This window comes from Balaenoptera acutorostrata, chromosome 16, assembly GCF_949987535.1.
Source record: "Balaenoptera acutorostrata chromosome 16, mBalAcu1.1, whole genome shotgun sequence".
Taxonomy (NCBI): Eukaryota; Metazoa; Chordata; class Mammalia; order Artiodactyla; family Balaenopteridae; genus Balaenoptera; species Balaenoptera acutorostrata.
This window is the reverse complement of record NC_080079.1, coordinates 67,442,131-67,464,629: the sequence shown is the minus strand read 5'-3', so window position 1 is coordinate 67,464,629 and position 22,499 is coordinate 67,442,131. Positions and strand designations below refer to the sequence as shown.

The 22,499-nt window shown below is 36.6% G+C and overlaps 1 protein-coding gene and 1 pseudogene across 3 annotated transcripts in view; one reads left to right on the top strand and one right to left on the bottom strand.

Moving 5' to 3' along the window:
* Positions 1 to 22,499, bottom strand: part of CTNNA3 (catenin alpha 3) — a 1,789,299-nt gene that overhangs the window by 775,968 nt on the left and 990,832 nt on the right. For all 3 annotated transcript variants that reach the window (XM_007167816.2, XM_007167818.2, XM_007167817.2), the window contains one exon: positions 12,820 to 12,972. In XM_007167816.2, coding sequence (XP_007167878.2) covers positions 12,820 to 12,972 — 153 coding nt within the window. The remainder of the gene's footprint in view (positions 1 to 12,819; positions 12,973 to 22,499) is intronic.
* LOC103014957 (DNA polymerase epsilon subunit 3-like) lies at positions 16,533 to 17,030 on the top strand (annotated as a pseudogene).

Sequence of the window (22,499 nt, the reverse complement as noted above, 5' to 3'; positions counted from 1 at the left end):
TGGGGAATTCTACATGAAAATGAAATTAAAGCCATCCATATTTGAAATGAAGACATATAATTATATTCTCAGATGACATGATCTTATATATAGAAAATATTAAGCAGTATACACAAACATATGCAAACTATTAAAACTAATAAAGTCAGCAAGTTGCAGGATACAAGATCAATATACAAAAAATTGCATTTCCATATACTGCAAAAAAGAACCTAAAAATGAAAACAAGAAACAATTACATTTACAATATCATCAGGAAGAATAAAATGTCAGGAATTAAATAAGAAAAGAAGGGCAAACTTATATGCTGAAAACCACAAAATGTTGAAATAAATTAAAGCAGTTCTAAATAAATGGAAAGACATTTCATATTTGTGAATCAGAAGCTTAACATTGTTAAAATGGAAATATTCCCCAAATTGATCTATAGATTCAACACAATCCCTATCAAAATTCCAGACTTTTTTTTCTCAGAAATGACATACTTATCCTAAAATTCATATGGAAATTCAAGGGACTCATTATAGCCAAAACTATCTTGAAAAAGAAGAACAAAGTTGGAGGAAGACTCACATTTTCTGACTTCAAAACTTATAACAAAGCTATAGTAATCAAGACAAGTGGTACTGACATAATAATAGACATATAGATCAATGGAATAGAACTGAGCCAAGAAATAAACACTCATATTTACAGTCCACTGATTTACAGGATTCAACTGGAAAGTAGTAGCCTTTTCAACAAATGGTGCTGGGACTAATGGATACCGCATGAAAAATAATAAAACTAGATTCTTCTTGAATATGTAACACCATAAACAAAAGCTAACTCAAACCTGATCAAAGACCTAAATGTAAGAGGTAAAAGTACAAAACTCTTAGAAGAAAACATATGAGCAAATCTTCAACTCTTGATTATTCAATGGTTTCTTAGATATGAAACCAAAAGCACAAGGAACAAAAGAAAAAATAGGTAAATAGCACTTCATCGATATTTAAAACTTTTGTGCTTCAAAGGATGCCACCAAGAAATCAAAAGGCAACACACAAAATGGGAGCAAATTTTGCAAATCACATATCTGAAAGCAACTTGCCTCTAAAATATATAAAGAACTATTTTATCTTGATAATAAAAAGACAAACAATCCAATTTGTAAAATGAATCAAAGAATTAAACTAGGGCTTCCCTTGTGGCGCAGTGGTTAAGTATCCGCCTGCCAATGCGGGGGACACAGGTTCGAGCCCTGGTCCGGGAAGATTCCACATGCTGTGGAACAACTAAGCCCATGCGTCACAACTACTGAGGCTGTGCTCTAGAGCCCGCGAGCCACAACTACTGAAGCCTGTGCACCTAGAGCCCGTGCTCCGCAACAAGAGAAGCCACTGCAATGAGAAGCCCACACACCGCAACGAAGAGTAGCCACTGCTCGCCACAACTAGAGAAAGCCCGTGCGCAGCAAGGAAGACCCAATGCAGCCTAAAATAAAGTGAATAAAAATTTTTAAAAATTAAAAAAAAGATCTAAACGAATATTTACCTAGAAAAGATATACAAGTAGGTGAAAAGCACATGAAATTATGTACAACATAGTTAGCCGTCAGGGAAATGCAAATCAAAGCCACAATGAGACGTATCCACTAGAATGAATATAATCAAAGGCAAACAATAACAAGTGTTGACAAGGAAGAGGGGAACTGAAATGCTCACACACTGCTGGTGGGAATGTAAAATGGTACAGCTTGGTACCATCAGAAAAGAGTCCCGCATTTTCTCAAATGTTTAATATAGAGTTATCATATGACCCAGGAATTCCACTGTTAGATATATACCAAAGAGAAATAAAAACATACACCCACACGAAAACCTGTATAAAAATGTTCATCAGAATTATTAATAATAGCCAAAAAACGGAAACAGCCCAGACGCCCATCAACTTATGAACGGATAACTAAAACATGATATACCCATACATAGAATTAGCCATAAAAAGAATGAAGTACTGATATATGCTACACATTATGAACCTTGAAAACATTATGCTAAGTGAAAGAAGCCAGCCAGTCACAAAAGACCACATGACGTCTGATTCCATTTACATGTAACATCCAGAATAGGCAAATCTATAGAGACACGAAGTAAATTAGTGATTGCCTAGTTTAGGTGAGATAAAATGCTTTAAAAATAATTGTGATGGTTGCACAACTCTGTGAACATTCTAAAAATCACTGAAATGTATACTTTAAATAGGTGAACTGTATGGTATATGAATTATATCTTGATAATTTTGTCATAAAAAAGATATTCAACATCATTAGTAATTAGGGAAAGGCAAATTAAAAGCATAATAAAATAATACTACATACATTAGAATGGTAAAAACAAAAACAAAAAATTTGACAGTACCAAGTACTGGCAAGGATATGGAGCAACTGGAGCACATATACGTTGCTGGAGGGAATGCAAAGTAGTCTAGCCATTTTGGAAAAAAAAAAATTTGACAGTTTCTTATAAAGTTAAACATGCATGTATCATATAACTGTCTGTACCATATGAGAAATCTGTACTCTTCATTTCTGGCACATTAAATGTGCCAGTCCTTCTGTCTCTAAAATAGCCCTCTTTCGTCTTCTCCTTTGCCTAATTCGACTTTTAAACCAACAGCCCTTTTAAATTTACAGCTTTAAGCCAATTCCTCAAAATTGGAATATTTTTATCCTAAACCAAACCAATAACCACAAATGTCCCCATAGGACCCAGTAGTTCATCCCTAACATCATTTATCACATCCAAACACAATTGCAATTTACTTTTCTTTACTTTCTCTTAGATGGTAAGCGCCAATAGGGAAGAGTCTATCTTTTCTCTGTCTGTGATTGAATCCCCAGCACCAGTACAGCTCCTGTCTTAAAAAATATTTATTTGAGGAATAGGTGGCTTTTTGCAAATATAATGCAAACTCTTTAGACATCATGTTGCTAGCAAAGGAAAATTAAAGCAACTAGATGTTCTCCTTTGACACTTTGAGTAATAATTTGACTATACCAACGGCTGGAGTGAAAGAGTGAGAGGGAGAGTTAAGTGAAAGAAAGATATGGGGAGGACAAAGGGAATTTGTAGCAGTCATTTACCAGACTGATTCAGAGCACAAAAGTCAAACCCTCTAAGGATGTTCTGCTTTTATTTTGGCACACCATGAATAATTTCACAAAAATGTCAAAAAATATTTAGAAAACCCAAGTCTCTTTTCATGCTCCTTGTACTTTAGACAAAGTGATCAAAGGAAGGCAAAATAAATTTGACTTTGTCACTAATGAGAGCATTTTTTTAAAAAAGTATCAAATGTAACACTTCCATTTTGCAGAAAGTTCCAAGTGTAATTGATTTCTCACGAAAGGAATTTTCTGAACATACACAGCTATAGCTTTAACTGGGTCTAACATATATATGAAATATCCTTTGGCAAGATCCCCCTTTCTCCCTCCCCATTCCTACCCTAGAATTGCTTCCAAGCAGCAGAGGAGATAAGAGGAAATAGCTAATCTTCTCTGGGTTCTTATCCCTTTGCAATTCACCTCCTATTTCAAAGTTAACCACTACAGGAAAGAAAATTGGAAGGAACCCACTTACCCAAACCAACCTCCCTTCCATAGCTAGCTTCAATACCTGATTCTTACTAACAGGACATCCTCCAGATCTTATCTACAGCTCCTTCAAAAATTCATCTTGGGGAAGCTTGTCTTTCGTAACTTGACCTCAGAGCAGAGACTGAAAAAACTAGTGGTCTTTGGCATTATGTATTGGTACAAATGATGAAACTGTGGTTTTGTTTTTATTTTGTTTTAAACTGATTTAGTTGTCTACACCTAGAAATCAAAAGATTTTTACATTAAAATCTATATTGATGGCTTCTTTTAAGAAATCGTAATGCCTGAGAACACAGGGCCTGCTTTCATACACAGCAATAACTGACCAAAGATAAGTTTGAGGTCAATCCTTTAAACTCAGTTTATGTTCTCCACTTCATCAGAGGCCTTTCCTACGGAGCGTTTACATTTATTACTTGTTTGTCCCCCACTGTAAACATTTGAATTTTCTGCCCCTACCTTGGGATGCTCTGCACACAAGGTTATAAAGGGGATGAGTGAAGGGGGACCCCTAAATGCATTTTAGGTTACGAAGAATACTTCTAATAAAATGCTCTGCAATTTTTAATTTAATAGGCCTTTGTGGACTAACTAAGGGACCTAAATAGTATAAACAACACTGATTATAAGGCAAAATGTATTTCAAGTTCCAAACAATCACCTTACAAATGGACTACTTGTACTATTTCATCAGAAGATGATGCCTGATCTCACTTAGGTCTTATATCCTGGACTAACCACTAAGCATTAGCTATGCAGTTACCCAAGAGTTACAAAGAATGACCGAATGCAGAAGGATTTCATGGGCATAAATGTGTGCTTCTGACTTTCTGCTTCTCTAGCTAAGGAAGGTGGAATAAGATCAGAGATTCTTAGAAAAAAATGAAATCCACTCTTGGAACTTTTGCAGCTTGATCCACTTGATAGCAGGTCTCTTGTCTAAAAGCATTCAGAAAGGTTTTTCCTCTCTCCATCAAGGAATGAAACAAGTAAAACTTGGGCTCACTTTCCATTTTTAGATTTACTGGGCTTCCTCTATTCCTTTAATTTCTGCCATTGATAGAAACAAGTGGATTCCCTACTCTGTCATTTATTAGATGTGTGACATTAGGCTAGTTGCTTCATTTCTCTCAGCCAGGGTTTCCTTATCAGCAAAATGGTAATAAAAATATTTTTCTCAATCACATTGTGAGCATTGATGATATGAGGTAATGAGTACAAAGCAGTTTGTATGATGCTGGTACAGATTACTAAATCTTTTATTTATTTTCCTATATTTTCTCCCCTTGTTTTTCTCTTATTACTAAAAAAAGTTACTTTTATGCTATGAAATCCATAAAACAACCACTCTTCCAATACTTTTATTTAACCAGCCTCCTTCACCCAAGTTATCTACACATATAAAACAAATAAAAGAACTCTTTAGTTTCTAGAATTTTGAATGTCAGGAAGAGAGAAGATTATTTAATCCTTTACTTTCCATTTTACAGATCATTAAATTGAATTCCATAGAGGCTGAGTAATTTGCTAAAGTCACCTAAGCAGGGGAGTAGAACTCATATGTTTTAAGACACAAAAGACAAAAATGAAACCAGCTCTAAACAGTACAGCTCTGTATAAATGACCTCTATAGATCACATTGTAGGGACTCTCTATATTTGTTTTTAATTGAGTGAAATAGTGAATTGATTAAAAGAAATAGATTAGCTCCAACTTGCATAATCAGACGGGTGATTAAAAAAAAAGTTTGGCTTCTAGGCCTGGGATTATTCATCAGTAACTGTCAGCATGTTTGCTTGTTAACTTTTGGCCAAATACCATCATGAAGCATAATATGGAGAAGTTTTCAGTTTCAGAGAAGTTTTACACGTTAATTAATTACATATCAAAATGTTGGGTACACAATTTCAGCAGGAGATTTTTTTGCACGTGCCGTGTTTTGGCCTGTTAATGTTCCTGAAAAACACTTTTATCTGTATTTGGAAGTTGCATACAAAGGTCCAACAACTACAGTATATTTGACATCACCTTATAAAATGAATTTTTTAAGAGGAAATTTTCATTGCTTATCAGGGGTATTGGAGATTCAAGTAAACTCTTTCCAGATTAAAAAAAAACAAAAAACAAAAAACACATGTTAAAGAGAGGAAAGGGAAGAAGACTAATATTCACCGAACAATGATGTCCACGTCACGTGGCACTTGGTATTTTAATGTGTCAACCTATCCAATCTTACTGTTATCTTCACTTGACAATGGAGTATGTCTTTTACAGGACATATACAAGAGATGCTAAGTCACTTTCCCAAGAACATCAAGAAAGTCTCCATATTTCACACTTTACTCAGTAAGTCATACTGTTACCATCTTTTAAGATCTCCTATAGGATTAATGGACATTCTACTTCATTTTTTATACTAATTCACTCAACAATGCTTTATTGAATGTTGTACTTACTGTATATCAGGCCAGAGAAACAAAAACAAAGGGTCTAGAGTCCCAGAGTCCAGCACAGTACATGGCACATGGTAGGCACTGAAGACATGTTTGTTAAATGAATGAATGTATGAATGAATGAATACACTCTTGTCCTCAGCTTGCTAATCATCTATCTAGAACTGCACTATCTAAAACATAGCCATGAGCCACTTATGGCTATTATGCACTTAAAATGTGGCTAGTCTAGATTACAATAGGCTGTAAGTATAAAATCTATACCAGATTTCTAAGACTTAGTACCAAAAAATGTAAGACATCTCATTAATAGTTTTTATATTGATTACATGTCAAAATGATAATATTTGGAGTATACTGGATTAAATAAAACATATTAAAATTAGTTCAACTGTTTATTTTTACTTTTTTTAGTATGGCTACTAGAAAATTTAAAATTATGTACGTGGCCTGCCTTCTATTTCTATTGTATAACATCAATCTAGTGCCATTAAGTCCTGGGACACTTGTGTTCTGCTCCAATTTCATTATTAAAACTCGTTTTCTTCTATTTACTGTAGGATAATAAATAGGTTTTAAATCCAGTCATTTTTAAATGCTAGCTTATGTTCATGAGATTCAAATCAATTTGGGGGGGTTAGAAATGTTTATGTTCGGATGCAAAATAGCCACCACACAATATGACTTCCCTTGAGATCCTTCCCTGCTGAGAAGCAACTGCTGCTTTCCAAATCCATTACTGGATCCAGTTCTATAAGATGAAATCTAACTTCTTCACCCTGGCATTCAAATATTCAAGGCTCTTCATCAAGTACTGCTATCCCACTTTATGTTCCAGCCAGTTTAACAATCTAGATTTCATTTTATTCTTTATTCATGCTGTTATCTCCACTTGGAGTTCTAGTTTTTCATATCCAACTCCTGACTAGTTTTTAAGGTTTAATGTAAATATTGCTTACTTCATGCTGAATTTCCAAACTACTCTAATCCCATATAGTTTTCTTTCTCCTCTTAATATTCCATTCAAAAATATTCCATTCAAAACACTAATATTCTATTCAAAAATACCTACACTTGACTATAGAAAGTCTCTGACTTGTCTATAATTGTATCACTAAACTTTCCCTGTATTCCAAAGACCATGAATAGAAAATTTATAAAGAAACCTCTAAAACATGGAAAGGTCACTCACTGTGCTTTCACGCTAGGCTTTGAAGAATCATATTCATCATGTCTTTTAACTAAAAGAAGATTAAAATGCTGAGCAGTTTCTAATCCAGGGAGTGGGCAGTCACACCTGTGTGCTCTATTCTATACAAGCAAAACAATTTCTGAATTTCTGACTTAGCTATAATATCCTTTCCCCACCAAAAGAGGAGAGCTGCCAAGATGCTCACTGAGAACAGTTGTTGGTTTGTGTAGAACAGTTGTTGGTTTGTGTACAAGTGTAAATATGGGTTTGTTCTTTTTTATTTTCCATTTTTTTTTCTTGTCGAGGGCGAGAAAGAAGGAAGAATGGGATGGGTCTCTAAAAGCTTGATTTATTTATAACCAAACATATCCTTATTTGATAACAGATGATCAATTAAAGCAATGCGTGACATTTGAACAGCATTCTGTCAAAACGCAACGATATTAGTAGAGCTGATAGCAACGAGCACTTCTTGCAAACAGCAAGAGTCCCACTCTAAAGTCTTCTCTCTTGGCACTGGGGCTTTGCTAAATGTGGCTTGCCATTTTGCGAGTGGGAACAATCAGCTTTGTAGGTTGGAGGGAAGTATTATAATTAAATGTCCACCCACTTTTTCCTTTTTGATGAAAGGCTCCCATGAAACTTACTAAAATAAGGTACATCAAGACAGATGAATTTTTGATGAATAAGTCAAAGCACTGACGAAGCTGGTTTTTCACATAGAGAAACTTCACTAATTCACAGGAAATTTTCAGGCCTTGATCATTAACACTGGCATGCTTAATAATAATTAATATGATAAACTCTATGGAATAAACAGGAGATTTTACCATTTAATTGGTAGCAACTGTAGTGTTCAGCATGAAATGACTTGCTGAGAACAAATTGTAATATGATTCAGAAATAATAGTGGAGTTTTTAAAAATTAATTTTAGAGAAATATTAAATAATAGCCATTATAAAAACAGTATCTTTATTGAATATATAATGGCATTCTTCTGAATAATAGTTACATTACCACATTAAAGTTACAAACTTTATCTCTGAAGTGGGCAAAGTTCTTTAAAGATGTTATCAAATTGTCACAAACTCCTTCTGAAGGAGATCTGGAGCAGGGTTTATAGTGTCTGTCTGCTTTTGATAATTCATGGCAAAGCCATTTGCTAATATCATTGTGTAGTATTATTTTAAAGTATCTTTGTACAACAGAGTAGGGAGGTACTCAAATAATTGGGATCAGGCATATATGTCAAGTCCAGTTACTGGAATCCTCATCGTCAACTTTTTAGAGAGGAAGAAAACTGAGCGAGTGTTAAGAATGTGTTTCTTCATTCAAGACAGATCTATTGAGAACTAGCTTATAGACCTTGCTATTAGGGGAAGCTTAAAGCAATAAAAAAAAAAATCCTTACCCTCTAGAATTACTGAATATTTTTCTTTTTAAGATAAAATTAATATTTTAAACTTCTTGTTTAATAGGTATTATTGGTGGAAACCAGTAGAGTTAATGGTGCCCTAAGACACCATCAGTGCAAGATCAAAGTACTGGGGAGCACAATTCAATAAGCACATTAGTCATTAACTGCTAATCACTATGTGAGCTTAATTTTTAAAATGCCAACCTCGACTCCTGCGTCTCATTCTTATTGTGCCTTGGTGGATCCAAAAACACAGACTAACTTGGATGTTCAAAGTAGGAAAAGCTTTGCATAACAGTTACTTAATTCAGCATAAGTAAGATAAAATTAGCCACAAGGATCTAAGTTCTCCAGTTACCGGTACTGCCCAGGGTTTTATAACCATCATTTCACCCATGGTCATTTTATATTAAACTTACTACACGGTAATAAAACAGACATGACTTCACTACAGAATGGGAATGTTCAGGCCCAATTTATTGGCCACTTTGCTCTGCATTCTCATTTCTTTCTCCAATACTCCAAATCCTTTTTGTTTTCTAATTATTACTGACAGAATTTCTTAAGGCTTTGTGTTTTTGCTTTGTGTTCAGTTCTACTTTTCACTATCCCTTTCGTAAAAGTTACAAGTTAACAATTATCTAAAGCATTCCTTTAACAGCATGGACTTTTTCTTCAAAGATCTGATAGGAATTCTTTAAAAATGGACTTTTTTTTTCCCACTTAAGTCTTACTTCAACAAGTTCACTTTTAGATTTTAGATTTCTCTGACACACATAGTTGAGGTATCAAAACCCAAACACATTGAAAATAGCTTTTTCTTGAAGTCATTTAGTATCTAATCTGCCCTGCTATGTCAAATAACCCAGCTTGGGAATAAGATGGGTATATGTGCTTGTCTGTGTAGGGGGGTGGTTGGTAAGGAAAAGGGATGTGGAGGACCGGCAACCAATCCATACAAAGTGAACTCACAATGTCCTCTGAGACTGATATATTTTAGCTCTCTTATTTCCTCAGACTCTGCCCCAGACACTTCTATCGCAATGTTTGTAGTAAATTAATGATGATTTTCTCTGTTGCTTTGGTTAGACAGCTCCTTTCAAAAAAGAATTTTCCTGGGAGATAAAAGCAGCCCTCTTTTTTTTCCCTTCTTGATATATATAAACAACCTAGTGTTTGAGCAGTATACTTAAAAACCATTTTCATTTTCTCCTATGTCTATATCTCTTAGAGAGCTAGGAGTCTCTCAATTGTGAAAAGTATTTGTCAGATCTTACAATTTTAGAAACTGGTAGTGGCCTTAGACATTATCTTGTTTAACCTTCACTCTACAGCTAAAGCAAATGAAGCCCTAAGAAGAGACGTGTAAATTAAAGGTGGACACAAATACTCTGTTGCTCCTTCCAGAGAGAGGTGGAGTCTCAGGCCGCCTCTTCTCCCCTTGTGTTTGGGCAGGCTCTGTGATTGCTCTGATCAATAAAGTACAGTGGGAGCTGTACTCTGCCAACTGCTGGGCCCAGGCCTTAAGAGAATGTCAGCTCTACTTCCTGTTTCTGGCTTGCTCTTGGGAGCAAGGGTTCTCATCTCAGAACCCAGAAACTATGCTGTGAGAAGCTGAAGCCACATGGAAAGGTCATGTATTTACTGGCTGGTGCTCCAGTTGACAACCACAGCTAAGCTCCCAGCTGACAGCTAGCATGCACTTTCAATCATGTGAATGTACCATCTTGCTTGTCTAGCCAAATCAAACCTTTGAAGGGTTCCATCCCCAGCCAATATTTGACAACAAGCACATGAAAGAGACCCTACGTGAGAACGGCCCAGCTCTGCTCAGTCAACCTGCAGATCAGTAAGAGAATAATAAATGATTATTCTAAGCACTAAGTTTGGGGATGGTTCGTTAAGTAGTAAAAGCTTACTGGAACTGAAGACAAGTTTCTAAGTAATATCAGAGTGAGAAATGGAAGACTCCAAAGCCAGCATAATCTCATTATAATGTGTTAGGGGAACCAAGAGTTGAATAAGACCCATTCTCAATCCCCTTGTAGCTCAAAATTCCAAAATCTGTTATTGTTTCATATTCACATGAACTACAGAATTTTCAAAATCCTTAAACATTTAAAATAGATTCTTAGAGCTCTATCTACATAGTAATAAACTATCATTTGGTAATAAAATAAGGTAGTATTCTCAAGTGTTTGTGGAAGGCACTGCCTTATTGATAAGCATCATGAAGGAAAGAATACTTCAGATAAATTGATTTGGGGAAATTATGACTTAAAGAGATTTCTTTATATCTGAATTTTTCAGATACGTAAAATCTCCAAGAGGAGAAATAGAACTTTTTTCCCAAAATCGTGGGATCAAGGAGTCCTTTACTGAGCACCTCATGAGATTTATGTTTCATTAGAAACTAAACTGAAAAATAGGAACAAGGATCCAACGTTATTAGCAGAAACCAACTTTTACTTTCAGAATATTTCACCAAAAAAGTTATTTTCATAATTTGGTGTTCCTTCAGCTTAGAAAACACATTTCTGGACAATAGGTTTATGATATTTAGTAGCCACACTTAGTTAGGTGCCTTTAATGACCTGCTGCTTCTGTTCTCCTCTCTTTTAATTTTTAACATTTTCCTTTGGAAATAGTTAGTAAATATTTGAGGAATGAGTACAAGAAGGAATAAATAAAACTAGATAAATAATAAATAGTTGAATGAATCAGTTAAACATGGTAAACCTGGAAACCAGCTTCGACTCTCATTAGCTTGTTTTAGGTTTTGTATTTCTATTTCCACGTAAGGCCAATGGGAATTGTATCAGCTGCCCTGTCTCACAGAGTTCTTGGCAAGTTCAAAGATTTCAAAGTCGTAGGTGGGGCAGTTTTAGGGCTGAAATTATCTTAGTAATCATCTATCTATCCACTCTTATTTTCTAGATGTGAAGACTGGGACCCAGTGGAAGTGCTAGCTACATCGGAAACTTCCTTCCCAGTCGATCCACGTTAAAGATGTTGGAAAAGTCCTCTACTTTAGTAAATGTTGTATAGAACATTTACTATACAACGTTTCTAATTCAAGTGGGGACTATTTCTAACACAAGTTTTATGAGCAATTTGGGCCCCCAAACACACATTTCACCACAGAATTCACGGCCTATATAGGAAGGTGTGGCAGTCAAAACATTGAATAATCAGCATAGCACAGGCACAGGCACTGACAATGAGTACTGACACAAGCCATGAACAACTGACAGAGTCACACTGATGGGTACCAACAGTGTTTCGCTCTAGTACAAGGATCTGATCAACCACATTTTCCCCTTCCTTCCAGTATCTCCTGGCCTTGCGAGTACTGTCACTTTACTGGGGTTAGGCATTCTTCCATTCAGGCTTTCTCTTATACCATGGCTGTATTATTGATGTCCATAAGACAGTAAATTCCACTACTTGTCTTCTAGGAATCGCCCAGCACTTCATAGCTCCTTCAGCAATATGCCCCTCTGCCCCCCAAATCATGGGGCATTTCCATGTTTCCAGTTTCCAAGCAGGAGGGAATTACAGTTTTATCATCTCCTCTTGCCTCTATTGGGACATGGACAAATCCACTATCCCTACTTAATTATTCTGGGTTTCTCTATCCCTGTATACCCTACATTCATGTTCTATAGTCATGTTTCATAGTTGAATATGATTTGAAAGGCTGAAAGAGTAACAACCATGAAAAGATGGGAGAGGAACAATAAAGTGGCATGAGAGAAAGCATCTAATACTTTTAAGTTAGACTAGGAAGAAAGTATTTGTAAGGATAAAACCTGTGTTTAACCAGGTTTGTGTGTGTGTGTGTGTGTGTGTGTAGCTCTGAAAAAAATACACATTAAGAAAATACATCGATCATATTTTCATAATTCTTTCTAAATAACTTGCTCCTTTTCCAAGCCAATGGGGGATAGTTTATACAATTTGACATACATACCTTCATAGTACTTTGGCCCAACTCTGCTTCATTTGCTGTAAGTGGACAAAAGTTTGTATTTGAATCCAATTCAGCTATAAATGCAGAATGAGAGCCCTGTTCTCCTGGATTTAGAGTAGTTACAGTTCTAGCACACTCACCTCTACAAGCCTGCTGGTGTGTTCACGAAATATCGCAGTATATTCTTTTATTTCCTTTTCCCGGCCATTCTTGGCAGCTTCAATGAGAACCAAAAGTGGGACTGTCGTATCCAAAAAGGAGTCTGACACATGATCTATAATAGCCTTACGGAGCTGAGGAGAAATAAAAAATTCAGGTTGTTTTTTTTTTTTTTTTTTTCAAGAAATAGGTCTTGCTATTTTCTATTTTTACAATCTCAGTAATTACAAAATTTCTTTTATATATATTTTTTCAGTCTCTAAAATCATAATATTTAAGACTGCATGAATGTCACTTACAAAGCTAAAACAAGCTAAATATCCAAGAAAAAAAATCATCGAGCAAATAGCTCTCTTGCTCTCAAAAATTACTATCTTTTTCTTAAATTGTACTTAGCCCAGAGGTCAGATTATAAGTGATAGTACTGTATTTTTCTCTCAAAGAAATTGCACTATTGTAATGTTTATGCATGTGTACAAGCAACATTGTACATCATGTATTTTCATAATTACAAAATTATAAAATGTTTTCTACTTTGTTGGAAGAACTCATGATAAATTTTGATTAGCTAAATTGTAGACTTCATGGTAATTAAACCAAGTTAGATCACTGATTATGGCAGTTGGTAACAGATTAATAGAACAAGGAAAATAAAAAATGAGTTTCATGTCCAATTTTCTCCATTTGCATTAACTGTTCTTGCCCTCACACCTTAAATTATTAAACAAGTATAACATTCTACTACAATTAGTTCCTTTAAATTAGATTATGTGTAAGCTTATAAATGACAATCAGGCAATTACTCTACTCAGCAGATATTTTCTGAAATTTAAAACTGAGTTGGAAAATTAATGCACTGTATTTATATAATATTGAGTCCTTAAAGATCACAATACCTTGAAATGTTTCATTAACAATGTCAATGATTATGAATGGCTCCAAAGTTTTTGGTCATCTCCCTCAATTTAATAACCTCTGTAATAAGGATATGAATAGCTATCAGGCAGGGAATTTGTAATTTGCCTTCTGTGAAAATTATATGTTAGAATATTTTTTAAAACCAGCAGACATTTAGTTTTGGATTACATTAGAATTAATATATTTTCAAGGGGTTAAATGATGTAGCTACATGAAAAAAAACCCACTGTCTCTCTTCCTGTAACAATTGTAGGGTAATAAATCCATAATAATTATAGATTTGGGGGGGAGAAAAATACCTTTGTCTAAGATAGTGGAGCTTTCTCAGAAGAACTGTGACATTTTTATGGCTATCAACAATTTCACAAAGGCAGTAGGAAAATCCCCAAGGAAAGATTCTGCTTAGCATGCAGAACAGCAAAACACTAATAGCAACTAATTAACATTTACTGAGCACTTACTTGGACAGGGTGTAGAGTGCTAAGTGTTTACAAGGCAAGGGGAAGACCCTGAGTGAATGAACAGTTTGATGTCCATAAACAGTGGACCAGGAAAGTCAGGCAAGAGATCATAAGTTAGGAGTTGAGCTGGGAAATACAAGTTGTTTTAGTTCCAGGTACATAAGAGAAAAGTAGAAGAAATCTCTCAGAAGGGGAGCTGTTTCCAATGACCATCCCTCCCCTTTATCCTTTTCTTCCTTCATTTGTCACCAGGACATATAGAAGGGGGGCTAAGAGGAGATTTACATTAGAGATATGTGACTGAAATACAGCATACATATGGGAGGTAATTCAAGCCAAGGAGGTGAAGAGAATCATATAGAGGGAGATGCACAGTGAGATGTCCAAGAATAAAATCTTAAAAAATATTACCACTTATGGTAGTCGTGCAGATGGAGAGTAGGACCTAAAAAGAGGCTGAGATGATGGCCAAGAAACAAAGAGAGGAAATGACCCAACAGCTGGAAGGGAAACTTTCAAATAAACCTCTGTATCAATGCTCTTCAAATAAACTCATCCTACCAGACACAATTATAACACCCACATTATGGATGTGTTGAATCTTCTTTTCTGTGTATTTGATCTCATTCAATTCAACAAGTATTTCTGAACACCATTTCCTTACATTTCTACCAAGAGCTAGGTATTGTGAAAAATGTCAAGTTGGCAACACATGATCCCTTATAATCTAGTGGAGGAGTGTCATTAAATATTGTAATAAAGAAAAACCAGGAGACTGACAGCAAAGAAATCTCAAGACGATAAAAGGGTTCAGAGTCTTATGTTAAAGATAAGTTAAATTAAAAGAACCAAGACTTCTCTATTGGATTTGACCACTAGGAGGTTATTAAGAAGTTTTGGTGGAAAAGTGGGAGCAGGAGTCCTATTGCTATGGTTTGAAGAGTGAATGGGAGATGAACAGGTGGAGACAGAATAAACTCCTGTTTCTAAGTAATTTGATTGTCACATGAAGAAGTAAAACTTGGTATTGACTACACTGAGATACAGGTTTAAAGAGGGATTGTTTCTCATATAAAAGACTTCGACATATGTTACCAACTAAAACTAAACTCAGAAAGTCAGATTGTCCTCTTATGCTTTAAAAAAATACGTTTTGATTTATCACCATATAAAAATGATAGAGATAGAAATAACTACTGTCTTAGATTGTGCCAATTTTTGTAAATACTTGAATAATTGCAGCAATCTTCTTCAAGCACTGAATACATTTGCTCCGGTCCATGCATCTCCCCTCAGTGGTGCCACCTTGCCTTCCCTTCATTTTAATGGCATTTACTCCCCTGTTCTTTTTTTTTATTTCTTCAAGGTTTTCAACTATATTTTCCCTGCTATTCATTCAATCCATCATCCCATATACAAATGTTGAAATATATTGCAGAACTGAGGCTTGAGGTATAGCTGATTTACTATTAATTAAAGAATAAATAAACTCTTTGACTAAATTATTTTTTAAAAAACTAAACCAAATTAGGAACACGTTTTTTGCTTTTTTCTAAGGCATGTTGCTAACTACACAACACAATAACTGAGAAAAGGGTACCACGGAGGTGTGATATTATGTTCAGTAGGACAAGACAGAAGGACTGGAAAAAGGGCTTTCAAATAAGATCTATGCCAATGTTTTCATAATTCTGTTGGAAAATGGGCTGAAATTACCTGATAGAAGACACTGGCAAATATAATAAGCAAAACGAATCTTCTGTAGTTGCATATTCATTCAATTTAACAAATGCATTTTGAGCTTTCTATCTAAGGGCAAAGCAACATTCTAGGCAATTTGGGGAATGCCAGTATGACAAAGACAGGATAACTATTAGGGAGGGAGAGATATACAAAGAGTTTGATGAGTATCTTAAAAGAAGTGCAAACAAATAAGAAACAACTGACTGATTCTCATAGTTAAGAAGGCTTCTGTTAGGATGAGACATATGTATTCCATTTTAAAAAGTGATTAGGGAAAGGGACGGAAAGCCCAGTGAGCCATACCTCATTTGCTAAGCAAGTTCCAGATATGGTGGTGGCGTGAAGCAGGGAAACGAGCCTGGGAAGGGACGCCAGGTGCCGGTGAGGCCGGACGGAAGCTCCTCGAGCCAAAACCATGGCAGCGTAGAAAGCTCGGAAGCACCGGCCCCTGGAGGCGGAAGCGGGGCTGGAGGAGGAGAGAGGTTATGGCGCGCGGGGAACTGTGGGACACTGTGTGGGCAACGCGGGGCGCGACGGAAGCCTCGTTGGGTCAGACCGTGGCGACACGGGAAGTCCGGACGCCGTAGCGGCCTGAAGAGGAGGTCCGAGGCCTGGGCCCCGGCCGCGGCAATGGCGGAGAGGCCCAAGGACCTAAACCTGCCCAATGCTGTCATCACCAGGATCATCAAGGAGGCGCTCCCGTAAGGTGTCAGCATCTCCAAGGAGGCCCGGAGCGCCATCTCCCGCGCCGCCAGCGTCTTCGTGCTGTACGCCACATCCTGTGCCAACAACTTCGCGATGAAAGGGAAACGCAAGACACTGAATGCCAGCGATGTGCTCTCCGCCATGAGGAGATGGAGTTTCAGCGGTTCGTGACCCCGTTAAAAGAAGCTCCGGAAGCTTACAGGAGGGAGCAAAAAGGCAAGGAAGCTTCAGAGCAAAAGAAGAAGGACAAAGACAAAAAAACGGATTCGGAAGAGCAAGACAAGGGCAGGGATGAGGACAACGATGAAGATGAGGAAAGGCTGGAGGAAGAAGAACAGAATGAAGAGGAGGAAGTGGACAACTGAAGAGGATGGGGAGACGCAGCTCGGAAGGTACCACTCTGAAACGCCGTACACATTTGTGTGAAGGTTTTTCGTGCTGGGCAGAGTAGTCTTAGGCAGAAGATCAAAATAAAAACTGAATTATCATCAGAATTATCATCAAAACCAGCGCTTCCCAGACTCGGAGCATCTGAGTAGCGGAATCCTGTTTTGCTTAATTAGTCTCAAGGTTATGACTTTTTGGCAAGAGAGATTCTGAACAGCTAATTTAATTGGTCAATTTGATCTCTCTTGTTTACTTACACGTATAGTTAGGCAGTTGTTGATCCCCAGTTCCCTCCCCACCCCCCAAAAAAGGTAATAATAACTTCCATGCTGCCGACTGTGTTCCAGATCACAGAGGCAGTCAAGGCTCAGGAAAAATTGGGGTTTGATCATGGTCAGCCTATTTGATTGTACAGTATTTGGCAATACTAGCTTATTTCAGGTGATCAGAATGGCTTAGCTTTAGGAAATTACTATAAGGGTTCGAGAGACAATGACATTTGTTCTATTGTCTCCTCACTTGACAGTAACATTAATTGAAGTTTGGTTTCTACAGACCCACTTGGCTTGGACCCCTTCTGTATTGCCTATAGGCATGTTACCTGCTTGGGTTCCTATGTTCTCGGCACATAACGCTTTTAAATCAACAGAGTAGAATTAGTCAGGCAAGGTTGCCAGTGTGTTACTCTTGTAAAACAGATGGTTTAGTCTTAAATGCACCTCACTGCCTGCGACTGTACAGCTTCAGGATTTGTTGTCACCTCCTGGAAGGTTTAAAATTCCAGGCTTTCTCTTCTTGTAGTCCATCTCCTAGACTTGTGACTTGGCTTTTCATTATTCCAATTCATGACAAGTTCCAGACTTTATTTCTTCTAGGCACAACTTTCTCCCTCTGTGCTTCTCACCTCCTGTCTCTGTTCTGCCTCTCCTCTGCTCCCCATTCCCACTTTCTCTGTCCCTCTTTTTCTGACTTCTCCCAATCCAGGAACTTGGATGACCTGCTTAATATCCCAAAGTGTGGTTTCCTCTGATTCCCTAGTTCTAATCTCACGTCTTTTAAAAATGATTTTGTAAACCTTTCTGAACCATAAGGGAAATCTGATGGTGCTCAGGAATCTAATTCCTCCCCTAACCCATCCCCTTTAACTGCTTCTGAAGTATCTCTGTTGACCTTTCCTAGTTTTCTTCTCTTTCCATTTGGTGCTTCGAGCACTTTTTTGTTCGTCTCTAAGTTGAGTGCTTGGAGGTTGAAAGGTAGTGAAATGTAGTGTGACACTGTTAATTTGTTAAATGAATACAGTGGAAAGTTTGTTGATAAATGAATGAAGAATACTGAGAAAATTATAATGCTCTGTATAAATAAAAATTCCTGTTAAAAGTGAAAAAAAAAAGTGATTAGGATGTTAAGAGTTGGAGCTGGGAGATGGCAAGCATCACATTCTAGGAATAGAGACTATCATAAGCAAATAAAACAGAGGGATCCTCCAGAATCAAAAGTATCTAGTGTGACTGGAATGTGGCGGTAGAGAAAAGATTGAAATAGGGTCTCATTAGGCACAATGGAAATAGTGAAAGGTATTTCAGGTAAAAGAACAAAACTCAGACAAAAAGATTAAAAGATGACAGAAGGAAATGGCCAGAAATCGGTGACTTCTGTTAGACATGAGTGATATGCTTAAGAGATAGCAAACAATCAGCAGGCAGGGAAATATCTTCCCCTTTGAAAGCATCTTCAACCCATGCAAACAACAAATAGCACAATTAATGCAACCAACCCACAGTTTTCTCACAAGATTCTCTCTCTTACTGATTCCTGATCATTTACCATTATATTCATAGCTATGATTATAGGCTACATTAGAGGCCTTTGGTACTTTACATCTCATCCACTGGACCAGTCTCTGATTTCAACTGTTGCTGTGGGGGACAGCTCCATGCCCTCCAAAGACATCCCACCTCGAGTGCATTCCATGCTTCTTTTTGTTACTCTTTCTCAGGGCCTGCTCCAAGTCTCTGTGAGATTCTCAGCTCAAGCACAAACAGCCTCAAAGTTCTAGAGAGTCAATACTACTGGGAGCAACCCTCAACCAATGGGTATGGGAGCTACTGGATAAAATTCCCAGCTTCCATCTATTGGTCAGACAATTCTGGGAGGCATCCTGTCTCTTCTCAGAGGTCCTTAAGCAACTGTTGCCTATAGTGGTGACCTCAATAGCGTATCCTTTCCTCCTTCCCTGCCTGTTCTCTTATGCTTGATATTCTTTTACACTTGCTTCTTGGAAGTGCCTCTCAAATAAATGACCTGAATAAAGGCCCCAGTCTCAGGATCTGCTTTCAGGAGAATCCAATATAGACACATTTATCTGGTGTTAGTGTTGTTCGTTTGCGTAGCAAGTAATAGACTCTGATGTCTTACATAAACTACCCATTGGTGATCACACTTTGCCACTTCTGCTTTGCACACCACTGGGTTTAATTCTGCTATCTCCTGTATTATGGCTGACCATGAAAGAGGAAATATTATGAGATCAGACCATAAATGAACATAGGGACAAAATATGGAAGACCCTGAATGCCATGCTAAGTAATTTCCTTTATATGTTCTGACATATTCATATGAGATTTTTTTCATTTAAATTGTACATTACCACTGATGTAAGTGGTTTGGGATCTCAGATAAAATATTTCTCTACAATAGAATTCCAAAAGTCACAGCTGTATGTGCAAACTGTAAGAAAGACCTGCCCACCCTCTAACCCCCACCAAATAAGGGAACAGAAAAAATGAAACTGTGTGGAAGAGGAATGGAAAGAAGAGAAAGTGTTATAGAAAAGAATCATCCTCAGGGAAGTATAAAACTTATATTTGTGCATATTAATGCCACTTTAATTCTAAGTCAAAGAGCAAAATATGACTTTCAAAACTCAATTAACTAATAGGAACTAAATCACTTAATAATTAATTCAGCATATACCTACTGTGCCAATTTAATTAGATGTGTATTTTATGGATACTTAATATTATTTGATGACAAGAATGAGGAGGAGGAGGTACAAGAGCCTAAACATATTTTGCTGAGTGTGGCACCGGTACTACCAACATGGAAAAGAGATGACTATAGCAATTCAGCAACTCAGCAGCTAAAGAATCAATCAAATTGTTGTGTTTTTTTGTTTGTTTTCACCAGAATCCTATTTTATTTCACATACCTTAAGTCTTTATTTTGGCATTTATGAAATAGACAATTATTTCTCAATATATATAAAAATTTTAACCTGCCTTTAGTGAAACCAAATATCTGTTTCACTCTGCATAATTTAGTAGAAATGGAATATATTTGATTGTTTTAATTTTTTAATGAAGTAAAGGAGGTTTAAAATCTTCCTTAAGAATTTTAATATGTGTGCAGTTCTCAAATAAATAATGAGGAAAGAGATTAAAGGAACAAGAAAATTGAAATTCTAAAAACATGTAAAATAAATAATAAGGAAGAAAAACATTTATAATAGTAAAATCAGTGTATTACGCACTAGAAGTTCTGAAGGTGAATAGGTCATTATCCCTGGTCCCTGGCATAGTGGTTACAAATTTGGGCTGGGGTTAGATGGATGGACCTGTGCTGAAACCTTGGCTCTACCAGTTAGCTGGGTGATGTTCAGTAAATTGACTCACCTGAGAGATTGAGATAGTCATACTGTGGCATTATTTCTTGTTCCAGGGATAAAAATCAATACTGTAAGGACTACAGTGGGTAGAAAGCATTTGCTAAATGAGAGATGTTGTCATAACTATCATTTTAAGGATTTAAAATCCAGTGTGAAGAAAAATCCTCTAGAAAAGAAAAAGACAAGCAGAAGGGAATCCCCATAAGGTTAACAGCCAATCTTTCAGCAGAAACTCTGCACGCCAGAAGGGAGAGGCAGGACATATTTGAAGTGATTAAAGGGGAAAACCTACAACCAAGATTACTCTACTCATAAAGGATCTCATTCAGATTTGACAGAGAAATTAAAACCTTTACAGACAAGCAAAAGCTAGGAGAATTCAGCACCACCAAACCAGCTCTATAACAAATGCTACAGGAACTTCTCTAGGCAGGAAACACAAGAGAAGGAAAAGATCTACAATAACAAACCCAAAACAGTTAAGAAAATGGTAATAGGAACACACAGATCGATAACTACCTTAAATGTAAATAGATTAAATGCTCCAACGAAAAGACATAGACTGGCTGGATGGATACAAAAACAAGACCCGTATATATGCTGCCTACAAGAGACCCACTTCAGACTTAGGGACACATACATACTGAAAGTGAGGGGATGGAAAAAGATATTCCATGCAAATGGAAATCAAAAGAAAGCTGAAGTTGCACTTCTCATATCAGACGAAATAGACTTTAAAATAAAGACTATTACAAGAGACAAAGAAGGACACTACATAATGATCAAGGGATCAATCCAAGAAGAAGATATAACAATTGTAAATATTTATGCACCAACATAGGAGCACCTCAATACATAAAGCAAACGCTAACAGCCATAAAAGGGGAAATCGACAGTAACACAATCATAGTAGGGGACTTGTAACACCCCATTTTCACCAATGGACAGATCATCCAAAATGGAAATAAATAAGGAAACACAAGCTTTAAATGATACATTAAACAAGATGGACTTAATTGATATTTATAGGACATTCCATCCAAAAACAACAGAATACACTTTCTTCTCAAGTGCTCATGGAACATTCTCCAGGACAGATCATACCTTGGGTCACAGATCAAGCCTTGGTAAATTTAAGAAAACTGAAGTCATATCAAGTACCTTTTCTGACCACAATGCTATGAGACTAGATATCAATTACAGGAAAAAATCTGTGAAAAATACAAACACATGGAGGCTAAACAACACACTACTAAATAACCAAGAGATCACTGAAGAAATCAAAGAGGAAATCAAAAAATACCTAGAAACAAATGACAATGAAAACACAATGACCCAAAGCCTATGGGATGCAGCAAAAGCAGTTCTAAGAGGGAAGTTTATAGGAATACAATCCTACCTCAAGAAACAAGAAGCATCTCAAATAAACAACCTAACCTTACACCTAAAGCAATTAGACAAAGAAGAACAGAAAAACCCCAAAGTTAGCAGAAAGCAAGAAATCAAAAAGATCAGATCAGAAATAAATGAAAAAGAAATGAAGGAAATGATAGCAAAGATCAATAAAGCTAAAAGCTGGTTCTTTGTGAAGATAAACAAAATGGATAAACCATTGGCCAGACTCATCAAGAAAAAAAAGGGAGAAGACTCAAATCAATAGAATTAGAAATGAAAAAGGAGAAGCAACAACCAACACTGCAGAAATACAAAGGATCATGAGAGATTACTACAAGCAACTATATGCCAATGGACAACCTGGAAGAAATGGACATATTTTAGAAAA